The sequence below is a fragment of the Saccostrea cucullata genome, unplaced genomic scaffold (assembly GCF_032062105.1).
Source record: "Saccostrea cucullata isolate Sc308-1 unplaced genomic scaffold, CSIRO_AGI_Scuc_v1 ctg3418, whole genome shotgun sequence".
Classification (NCBI taxonomy): Eukaryota; Metazoa; Mollusca; class Bivalvia; order Ostreida; family Ostreidae; genus Saccostrea; species Saccostrea cuccullata.
Window position 1 is genome coordinate 85,521 of NW_026940174.1, and position 12,867 is coordinate 98,387.

Sequence of the window (12,867 nt, forward strand, 5' to 3'; positions counted from 1 at the left end):
ATATATATATATATATATATATATATATATATATATATATATATATATATATATATATATATATATATATATATATATATATATATATATATATATATATATATATATATATATATATATATATATATATATATATATATATATATATATATATATATATATATATATATATATATATATATATATATATATATATATATATATATATATATATATATATATATATATATATATATATATATATATATATATATATATATATATATATATATATATATATATATATATATATATATATATATATATATATATATATATATATATATATATATATATATATATATATATATATATATATATATATATATATATATATATATATATATATATATATATATATATATATATATATATATATATATATATATATATATATATATATATATATATATATATATATATATATATATATATATATATATATATATATATATATATATATATATATATATATATATATATATACAAGACGATCAATTAATCTGGAACATAGTAAAGAATCTTTTGAATTAAAAAAAATTTGTTAAAATTTTTATGTATATTCATCATATATTTGATCATTTAAAAAGAATATAATTGTTATGCATTTAACAAACTCGACATAAGTTTGTATTCCAAAATAATTGCACAAAACCTATACTGGTTGAAAGGAGAGTGAAGATTAATGTTTTATTATACAAGATGTATTTATTCTATCGAATATTCGAATATATTCGAATACTCCTATCGAATATTCGAATATCAATTATTGACAATTTTGACTTTCCTAAATTTCATTAGCAACGAATGTTTTATTAAATTATCGCTTCGGAGTTGAAAGCCCATATGATAATTAACCGAAACCCTATATGTGCCCCTTTACTGATATTTACCACTGATGCATTCAAATGCCTCGATGCCCCTACCCCATCCTCCAATAAATTACGCTTAAGCTTGCTTTCAATGTTTACATTTTTATTAGTAGTATATAGAGCTGACGGTTCAGTTTAGAAATAGAGTTTTTTTTAGAATTCATGAGCATATGTACAACACTTCGTTCTTTATTGTATGTTTCTCGAAGTGCTCCATATGATAAGAAGTAAAGTTATGTAATAAGGATCAAAAAAATGATTTTGTCCTATATTTTCATTTTATAAGTACGAGTCCCTATATCAAGAGATGAACTTGAGAGCTATCTCCAAAAGGAATAAATAAAATCCTAATGGGCCATAATTAAGGCTCACATTGGGCACTTTTTGTGTGCTGTTCTTCGAAAAAATAAATGTTAGACCCAATAAGGTGAATCGATCTTTAATCAAATTGATCAAACTTGAATCCCCATAACAGAAATATTTCAATATCAATATGACCTTGCTGTTTGAAATGGAAATTTTAATGATTCTTTTCCCCATTTATCACATGCATCATGCAAAGGTTTATCCCATTTCCGCCCGCTATCAAAGTCATAGTGAAGTTTGTCCAATGCACTCTTCATCATTTAAAAACAAGAACTAACTGTCTTTTACCGTTTTATAGGTATGTGCGATTTTATTGGTATACCGGTATATCACGATTTTTTGTCGCGTGATACGTATCGTGATACAGAGACCTAGTTACCAGTCTTTAGGTATATTATAAACTCCAGATATTATTCATTTATTTTATCAATCTTTCCAATTACAATTACAGAAAGTATAAAAAATGTTGTAAAAAGTGAAAAGAATTGCATCTTATTGTCCAAACATAACTGATTTTATAAATATAAAAATTTCAAGAAAGTAAAAATTTTTTATATATATTTTAAAAGAAAAGTAATGACTTTTCATATAAAATAATTTAAAAGCTGCTTTTAAAAATGTGATATTATCGTGATATTGTGGGGGAAAAATCGTGATATATCGCGATACGAAATTTTTGGCGATAGCAATCCCTACCGTTTTCTTTCCCGTCAATGCGGTAAACCTTTAAACGCCCCGTACTCCTGGCTGGATCCCCCACTCCATTCTCAGCCACACAGGTAAAGGTTTTACCATTGTCTGTATTCCGCACAGTGTCAATTCTCAAGACACTACCATATGGCATGTCAAATACTGTGTATCGTTCCCTTCGTATATTCAACTTTTTCCCGTCTTTTTCCCAGTAAAACGTAGGTTGTGGATTTCCAGAGGCTTTACAGACAAAACTGACCACTTGTTCCTTAGCCACGGCCAGGTTCCGAACCTCCTGGGTCATTACTGGCGCTGTTTTTATCAATTCTATAAAGTTATATGAAGTATCTGAAAAATAGAAATAGCATAAAAGGTGAAAATGAGCAGAAAACAATATATATGTATGTTCATCTATTTCCCCGATGAAATGTAGGTTGTAAATTTCAAGGAACCGTACAAACAACCACTGACAACAAGTTTTTCAACCACGAATTTAACAGGTTCCAAACTTTATCTATGGAACGCCGGGACTGTCTTATATGAGGATTAAATATTATATGCAGTGCTTCCTTTATTATATGCGGTACTATTTTAATTATATGAAGTAGTTTTTACTTTATATCGTGTACAACCTCCATTATATGCAGTATTTCTCTCATTATATGATGTAGATATGTCATTATATTATGTACATCTATCATTATATGAAGTACTTTTAACATTATATGCGGTAGTTCTAACATTATATGCGGTAGTTCTATCATTATATGCGGTAGTTCTAACATTATATGGGGTAGTTCTAACATTATATGCAGTAAACACAACAATATATTATGTACTTCTCACATTATATACAGTACATTCCTCATTATGTGTAGTATTTCTGTTATTATGATGATGCTGATCGTTAAATATTATATCCGGTCCAGTTAGCATTCGGTGCATTTCGTTATGATGTAGACACAGTATTATATGCGGTGCTTTCTTCTTTATGATGATGAACATTTCGGAAGCTGCCCTTCGGAACCCCCTTTGTTATATTTAGAAAGTTTTACTTTTTTCGTTCTTGGATATGAACATTCTTCATGATTTTAGGTTATATTTTTTTTATTTATTTAGTTTGACGAAAACCAGATGTGGCGCAAGTAAACAAATATAATAATATAGTCACATGGATTTTCTTATATTAATTAAATGCAAGACGTATGAAGTTACAAATATTTCTTGTATATTTAACATCTGCTGAATTAAGATTTTCTTATATTAATTAAATGCAACACGTATGAAGTTACAAATATTTCTTGTATAATTAACATCTGCTGAATTAAGAATTTCATAAGTTAGACATGTATTTTTGAAAAGTGTACAAAATTCACTATTTAGTTCAAGGAATTTCTTGACAAGCAAAAAATAACAACAACAACAAAAATAAAAAAAAAACAACGTACAATCGCCCAAATTTTAAATACCTATTACCTAGGGGGGGGGGGGGTAGTCAATGACTTCTAGTGTTTCAAACCTCTGACTTTTCATACCAATTTAACAAAAATTCGCGGTTACCAGGGGGGCGAGGGTCTGCGTTTTCCGAGGGGGTCCAAGGTTACCTTTTTCTTGCTTTAGAATTTACAAAGTCCAGGGGGGAGGTGTTCTGACCCCACCCCCTCTAGATCCGCGCATAATTAGTAGTTTATAATGAGGGCACACACAAATAAAAAATTATGTTCATCTTCAACAACAGTTGATGCAATATCTTTTATCTCTTGGGTAACATAATCTGCCAACCTCTATCTTTATTTTGTGGACACTTATTTTCAATCGAGTTAAAAAAGAACAAATGTCATATATCTTTTGCAGCTGTATGAAATGAACTTGTATTCAGCATTTACCAAAGAGAATTTGTATTAAGTATATAATATAAATTACATGGGAGAAAAATTGAAAGTTTGTATTGAATGTAAACAAATTTATTGTACATAGTCTTTAAATGTGAAAGCAAAAATAAATTCTATGAATTAAAAAAAAAAAAAGAAAATACAAAGATTCTCGGAATTGGAAAATATAAGTATGATAGAATTTCAAGCTTGTTTAGATTTCGTTGACTTATTAACTAGATAAAAAATATCCCTACATTAATTAAAGGAATTGCAAAGTCATGTCAATACTTCAGTAGTTTACAATGAGAGAGAGAGAGAGAGAGAGAGAGAGAGAGAGAGAGAGAGAGATGCGCTTATTGTCGAAATATTTTTATCATTCCATTGTATTAATTGTTAAACTATGGCATATAAAAAATGGCTGATATTCACTGTCTTTAACTGTACTATATAAATGATATGTATCAGGAAAAGACATACGATTTTCAGAGCAGACATTACACGCGCGTAGTAACACCCTCCCCCTTTTCCTAAACATAACTTTTACTATTAAAAATGCTCAATGTTTTTCGACTTGTCCACTTTCTTCAGATAACTTGAGTTATTTTTTTTTCTCCGGCTGACCCCCCTCCCCCTTCCCCCACTTTCAAAAACAATGCTACGTCACTGTATTGAGTCGTCGTGGATTGTTCTTCAAGAATTTACTTTTAAAAAGATATGTGGTAGAGACCCGTATGCCTATTAAAATGAGAGATAAGTGTAATTTACATTGTGAAAAATTAGCACACCCCACCCCTAAATACAAGTAAATAAATAAATAAATACATGTAATGTTTTCTATAAAGCGCTGTTAAAGACCTGCGTACTCGAAGACATCAGTTTTTTTTTTCATTATCCATTTTGACATTGATTGTCCTTTATATGAAATGAATCTTTTTGAATGTCATATTGTTCACAAGAAAGATAGAAAAATGTCTCAATTTTTTTTCCACTCTTAAAATATTTGTATCATACCCCCCTTCTCTCTCTCTTTTCATACCATAAAATAGATTGAATATTATTTTACTCTATTACCCTACTTCATATCTTTTAAAAACAATTTAATCAGTTCATGTAGCATTTATTACATGTATTCACTGCTTTAATCAGAGACATAAATAATACACGCATGTATTTATTATACTGAATTCAACAGTTGATAGAAAGAAGAACCTTGTATAGAGAGGTCCGAAGGGTAGCTTCCGAAAGATCATCATCATAAAGAAGAAAGCACCGCATATTACTGTGTCTACATCATAACGAAATGCAAAATCTACCGCACGGAATGCTAACTGGACCGGACATAATATTTAACGATCAGCATCATCATAATAACAGAAATACTACACATAATGAGGAATGTACTGTATATAATGTGAGAAGTACATAATATATTGTTGTGTTTACTGCATATAATGTTAGAACTACCCCATATAATGTTAGAACTACCGCATATAATGATAGAACTACCGCATATAATGTTAAAAGTACTTCATATAATGATAGATGTACATAATATAATGACATATCTACATCATATAATGAGAGAAATACTGCATATAATGGAGGTTGTACACGATATAAAGTAAAAACTACTTCATATAATTTAAATAGTACCGCATATAATAAAGGAAGCACTGCATATAATATTTAATCCTCATATAAGACAGTCCCGGCGTTCCATATTAATCCACACACACCCTTATGTAGCTCTAACCCCCATCCCACACACTCCCGCAAACAAAATGTTGGCCCGGGTATACTGAAATTAATACAATGTATATCCGTTTATCTGGCTGTCTGTTTATCTGCCTGTCTGTCTTAAGATCAAATTAGGGGTCAGATATGTTTGTCAAGGTCAAAAGGTCAGACATGGTACCCAAAGAAAGAACGTGTCAACAAGTGATATTGATACAAAGAGGGTGTTGCAGTTCTTTTGTTATTTTCCCTAAATGTGTAGTAGATTAGAAGAATTTTTATGCTGCAGAAACTCGTATAATTTTTTTTCAAATTCAACAATATATAAAGCACAACGAGAAACAATATTCGGAAGGTGTGTATTGACTTCCAATTTGCCTTTAAATGATGTTAAAACATTTTTGTGACATCATCTTTTGTCAAACCTGGTTCAATAAATTTGTTTTTGTCCTGCACCCCGTCCAATAAGTTACCTGTAGTAGTCCAATAAGATCCAACTTATTGGTCAGGTACAGGTAACGTTAATATGAGAACAAAGGGCGAGGCAAATAAGTAAACACCACTTAAAAAGGCAATGACAAATTAAACAATTTAATATGAACAATGTAGGAAATTAGTAGCGTTAAATGTTAATATTTCAAAAAAAATTCTATTGAAAATGGCACAAATAATCAAGTGAATTGAATGTCTCAGATACATTATTGTAAACGCATCCGTGGCTCCGATCATAAAGGATGAGGTGACTTGGGGCCCCCGGTAAATTGACAAAATATAAATGTCTAGATTTTGTTCAATTTTTTGCATGTAACTAATCACTGATATGTGTACCTTTATGGAATACTATTTTTAACAAAAATAGAAACGTGATTTAAAAGATATAGAGGCATTATTGGGGTAGGGGTATCATGTTTACATCCAATTCTCATTGCGTTTTAACCACGCCCCACTCTTTGAAGCCCTTAAAATATACGAGCGCAGCTAGGTACAATTTTCTCCTTTAGCTAGTCACTGGATTTTATTGAATTCTACCTATATCCGCAATATATGTAAAAGGACAAAATTGTACCTAACTGCGCTCACATGCTATTTTTAAAAAAAACTGTAAAATTTAGCCGGCCTTTCCCATTATCACTGTAGGAAAGCGGCTGACCGTAGTATATACTACGGTCATCAAAACATGTCAGCCGAGGTCACCAGTTAGAATTTTTCAGTCAAGATTTTAAACATTTGCCAGACTATCTGTGTTAATTCTTGCCAAATTTAAAAGTAACCGTATGAGAACTTGCTATTGTTTATTGTAACTTACTTGAATTTAAAGAAATATAGCTGTAGTACGACCTCAAAGTTTTTGACAATGATGACCGTAACAAAATATTAAGATGACCGTAATATAGATTTTTCCAATGAAGTAGGATGACCGTAATATATATATAAAGATAAGTTAATGTGTTCTCTTTTGAGCTAAGCATAGTTTCACAGTCGATAAACTAGGTTTATCGCTTGTAAACTATAGTTTACGGACTTTAAACTATAGTTAACAGCGTTATAATCTATATTTTACATCTGTAAACCATAATTAGCGCGATTATCTATGTTTCACAACCGTAACTCTTCTTGCGATTCCCAAACATTGATCATCTGAACAATACAGTTTCATGATTTGTAAACTATGGTTTACAATTCTTAACTATAGTTAACGATCTGATATAGTTTCACGATATGTGAAACTATGATTAACAACTCTTAACTATAGTTTACGATTGTAAATTATACATGTAGTTAACAAACATGAATCTATGTTTATCAACAAAATCTCATGTAAACGCTTTATCAAAGACAGATAATCTTAATTAGATTACCATTCGTAAACAACCGTTAACAAGTCAACAACCGTTAAATATCGTTTTACAGATGAAAACTATAGGTCCTGGTTTGTAAACTATAGTTTATAGTCGAAAGTGTTCTCTGTGGTCCCTTGAACATTCGTCATGAAACTTTTTTATTTTACTGATTAGTAATTGTAGTTGTGCGATTCGCATTCAAAATTCTCAAATAATCGATTATTGCCATGGAAACTAGAGGAAGGTGAAAATTCTTTAACTTTGACCTTTAAATCAAAGTACTGAAATGACTGATACGAATTGATGGTTGTCCAAGCTTAGCAGATGGGAATCGTTTTGTGATACAAAAAAATGATATTCTTGTACGAAATTATCAATAGTTGCCATGGAAAAAGAGGAACAGTTCGGGGCGACATATGCTATCGCTAGCAATAGTAGACTCTCTAGTTGTACTTGTGCTTGTATATGGTATTACTTTTAAAAATTAACCAACAGTATCAAAACCCATTTAAGCACATTTTTCTTTATGTTGTACGTCATTTTTCATCGATCACCAAAATAAGACAATTTGAAAGTTTTAAACACAATTCATCAAAACCGGAAGTGACCTTGATCTTCGTCTGATGACAAAATTTCGCTTCACACCAGGGTAAAAGGGTGGTAAATTGTCCAGAAACAATCTTTGAAACATGTAATCAAACAATTTCAATCGTACGAAAAAAAAATGGTCCTCGTGACAGTCTAAGTAGTCTGAATCGGTGCACTTAAATACTTCACACCCTAGGATATTGACTACAAGGCATCAGTGTAAAGATACACCGTCAAATTCCCGGATCTGAATCCCATTGAACACATTTGAGATTTTATGAGAAAAATCAAAGCCTTCCCTTTCCACACAATATCGACGGTTTGGAAAGAACTATACAGTAGTGGGTGTGGTAGCAGATTGGTCAATCTCCTTTTCAGGGATACATGGTATCCAAAAGTAAAGATTGTCTTGAAGTAATTAGAGCGAGTGGTGGTCCTACTCCATAGAGATTTTTTGTGTGAATTTTCATTTTGAGGATACATCATTTTCCAATACACTTTGCTTAAAATTCTGACGAGATACTTACATGAAATTTATGCGATTGAACTTAAATATGCATCATCAACCAAGAATTAAAGAAATCATTTATTGTTTGCATTTGTTCTTTAAAACTTAATACTTAGAAGTTTGGCCAGTGTTCATAGCATATTTCACCATTTGGAAGCGAAAAAATCCAGCAAACGTAAATTGGAACTTATTGCAGAAACGGGTAAAACTATAAATAATTCCATTCAGTTTCCTATATACTTTTTGAACTTAAAGGCTTAGCCTCCCTACTTTTTTCCAAATATATACTTAGTATAGACATTGAACCCCGTTTCGTAGGTTTAGCCCCCCTTCCCACTTTCCACAGACACCTCACCGTATAGGTTAAAGATGGGTAAAGTTTTGGTGTTTGGAAAAAAATTTAGGTACAAAAGTTCGAACCCCCCCCCCCTCCCACGAAATAAGTTTTTTCGCCTTTTGGGAAATGTTCATCCTTTTTTTTTTTTTTTTTTTGCTTGTCAGGTTTTCTTTAAAAAAAAATATATAATTACATTTAGCTCCCCCCCCCCCCCCAACACGTTCAAATTGCTTCCGACGCCAATGGAAAGTAAACGTCAGCAGCAATGTGAGACTGGACAATATACTGAGACTAACACAGAAAGCAGTGAAATTCACGGTGTTCTTTCTGATGTTATCAGGAAAATGGAAGAAATTGGTCGTTTGGAAGACTTTTTGTGCCTTAATGAAAAACATCAAAACATGACAATATTGCACTCCACTTGTTGCTTGATATCCGCCAGTTTTATAAACAAAGGACGGTTTATAACATGAAATATAATGATGAGTTGCTATCATTTGGTAACGGTTGCAAACCTGTCTGAAAGGCGAGGTTTGTCTTTTTTCAGAGTAGGACTAGGACTTACAAAGTAGTGATGGTCGCACCATTAATATTATTCCTGAAGAATGCAAAATAAACTTGATAGTCGCAATTATAAATAATTATTTTGATATAAATAATGTATATAAAAATACAAAAAAAAATTTAATAAGGTTAATTGCAATTGTTACTTTTTTTTAAAGATTTTTTCATAAATACTTTGTTTAAACATTCTAAATCAACCGTGGCTTCTCTTATCGATAAGTATTTAATCAATCATATTTAAAACTTTTCAGTTCTTTTTATGACCTCCATTCTGAATAGTATAAGATCTTGTATAATGTAATCTGTATTGAACATCTATTACTGATATTGAATAAGATATTTTCGTCTCAATTGATTTTGTACATATACTACGGTCATCTCTATGATTATATTACGGTCGTCATCTGTGTGGTTATTACGGTCATCATAGTCAAAAACTTTGAGGTTGTACTACAGCTTTATTTCTTTTAATTCAAGTAAGTTATAATAACCAATAGCAAGTTTTCATTAGTGTACATTTAAATTTTGCAAGAATTAACACAGATAGTCTAGCAAATGTTTAAAATCTTGACTGAAAAATTCTAACCGGTGACCTCGGCCGACATGTTTTGATGACCGTAGTATATACTACGGTCAGTCGCTTTCCTACAGTGCATTATGAACAGATCGACAAAACTAGATTTTCTGACGTAAGAATAAATTCATATGCTAATCGAGGCACTAGCAATACTCTCTAACTGACCAATCAGCTAAATGAAATTCGTTACGAGTGAGTACCATCAAAATACTATGAAAACATGCTTGGAATTTTACTGCTTCAGATATTTTTTATGCATTTGAGTCACAGATTAGACACGGATCTACATATGTACAATTTCCGAGATTACAGTAAAATTTTCATACAGTTATACATGTAAACAATTGATAAATACATGTATACATAAGTTAGTTTGGTAGCGTGTATAGTGAGCAATTCGCTATCGCCAGTATCGGTCTACGCGTATTCCCGAGTATCAGTGAATACAAGTTTCATGTGCATTTCTTATCCTAAAAACCGTAAATGCTGAAAATAAATGCTTATTAATAAGTACAAACAGACTTGACTGACCATTATTAAAGTCTGAAATGTAGAAAACTATGACAGGTAAATTGACCTAAACCAAGTGTCTGTGATAAATTGTAAACGTAATAAACCAGCATGTTTTGTTGTTCTGTCATCGGATTGGATAATGACTATGTGCGATCTAATAACAATAGCCAAATAAGGGATTCTCGGACACGTATATCCCTCTATTGTACCAAGACCCGCCCATTCTCTTGCCATAAAAGAACATATTTTCACAAACCTGGCCGAATTTAGCTGTGATAGGGTGTAAAAAATCAAAGATAATGCAGTTTTCCTTGTGATTAAAATGTGTCTGAACTATTGAAAAGGCGTCGTATTTATTCACTCATGTTTGAAAACTACCAACATCTTTGTAGATTAAATATAATTCGTCGTGGAAAAAGGGGCCCCAGATAGCAGTTATGTCACATCATCCTTTCCTAAATTCACCGTTTATTGCTATATAATAGATTATTCATTTCACAATGATCCATTCACGGAACATAAACTAATCCAACGGACACAAAAGATGAATGAGAAGCATGTGTTTTCATACACACAAACTAGGTTTTTGGTTTATTGAAATATCCATTTTTCCGCATTTAGCACAAAATTTAGCTCACAAAATTCCAACGGAATCTGTAATTTTGTTCGGTGATTAATGATCATTTGTCCACCTAGTCCTGCGCCGTTTAAGCGAGTATCTGTCGTTTTAAGGAGTGGCTGGAGTAAAATCCTTCCGAGTTCGAAACCTGCTCACAAAAGAGAATTGCATTTTTAAAGAATACATCAGGAGTAATCTCACAATTTCGAAGAAAATTCTAAACAGTTGTTTGAGTAAAATCCTTCAAATCCTATTGCTTTTACAAAAATTATTTTTTAACGGGAACTGTTTCTTGCAAATTCCGAAACATAAGAATATATATCCGGATTACGAAGTGAAAACCTGAACTGAGGCATCTTGGTGTAATCAATAGATGGCATCGTCAAAACACCCGATTCTGAGAGTCTTTTGTTCAAAATTAAAATGTACGTCTTCTTCCATAGTCGTTAAAATGAATAAATTAAGAATTTAGTAGAACTGACTTTTAAGCATGCGTAATATGTATAAAAAATGTCGCAATTTTGATAAATAAGACTAAACAAAGTTAATGTTCATATTAATCGATATAAAACACCTCTCGATGAGTCCAACTATTAATAAAGGCAGAATAAAAACCAAAACTCGTTTTCTTTGGCCTAACCTGATGAACAGTACCAGGTAGTCATCCAAGCAGAACGAGACCTTACCTGTGGCTGTCCAATAAGTTAAAAATGAACGTGTTCGACAGTGGTGAAATGTTTTAAGTAAGTTATAAGACCCAAACTGTTGGAATCACTTTATTTTCAACTTGTTCTAGAGTAGTCGCAAAAAGATCCAAAATAGGGCGTTAAGTCCACCCATTCTTTCGCACGATGTCTACAGTATTTCTTTCAAAATGCTGCTTCAGCAATTGTACTTTTTGTTGTTCCAACCTCTTTCGTGCAAAATGACGAAAGTGTTTTGCTGTATCAAGCAAGAAATACCCGCCGTAAACTTAGTCATCTACGTAGCTGTATCTAAATTTAAACATAACGAGAGTATTTAATTTCCTTCTCGATATATAGGGAATAATCGCGAGTTTCTGCAACAATTAAGGTGTTGAAAAAAAAAAGCATTTTTACACACCTTTTTTGAAGATTTTACCACGGGCCTTTAGATCGCTTAGAAAAAAACAATTAAGGTGTTGTTTGTTTGTCCCGAACTTTAACCTTCACCTTTATTTTTGAAACATGAAAGATAGAGACTTCATATTTGGTATGCATACTCCACTAATCATGCTCTCTCAAATGACACCAAGGTCAATGACCTTGTGACCTTGTCTGTGGCATGTATGCTAAAAATAGCTTTTCCGAACTTCGTTGCCGCCGGGCGCATTAGTGTTTCACAAACACATCTTATTACAATGAAGCGCATTGAAGTGGTAAAATTTTCCATTTGGATTAAACGTTCTGAGTCATGCTTTGACCGTCAATTATAACATAACGACACGCCCATTTCTTTAGAAACGAGAAATTAATATTCGTTGTGATGTTTTAGGGCACCCCACTTTCCGCGACAAACAACATGAGTTACACTAAATTGAAGATTTCAAATAAGAAAAAACTATAAAGAGAGTTCCTGCTTTTGTAAAACACGCATTGCAACGAATTTGCACATAATTACATGTATGATTTTATCATGTTTATTAGAGTTAGCATAACACATGAATCGGTCGAACACGTGCTTACTCGGTGTTTATGGAGACCGTCAATTTGATTGGCATCTAT

General features: G+C 31.7%; 1 protein-coding gene across 1 annotated transcript in view; it reads right to left on the minus strand.

The window, feature by feature from the left end:
- Positions 1-2,310, minus strand: part of LOC134254899 (receptor-type tyrosine-protein phosphatase F-like) — a 34,540-nt gene extending 32,230 nt beyond the window's left edge. Inside the window, exon 1 of the mRNA XM_062737431.1 lies at positions 1,974-2,310. Within this exon, the coding sequence (XP_062593415.1) occupies positions 1,974-2,271 (298 nt within the window). The 5' untranslated portion in view covers positions 2,272-2,310. The remainder of the gene's footprint in view (positions 1-1,973) is intronic.
- Between the last annotated feature and the right edge of the window lie 10,557 nt (positions 2,311-12,867).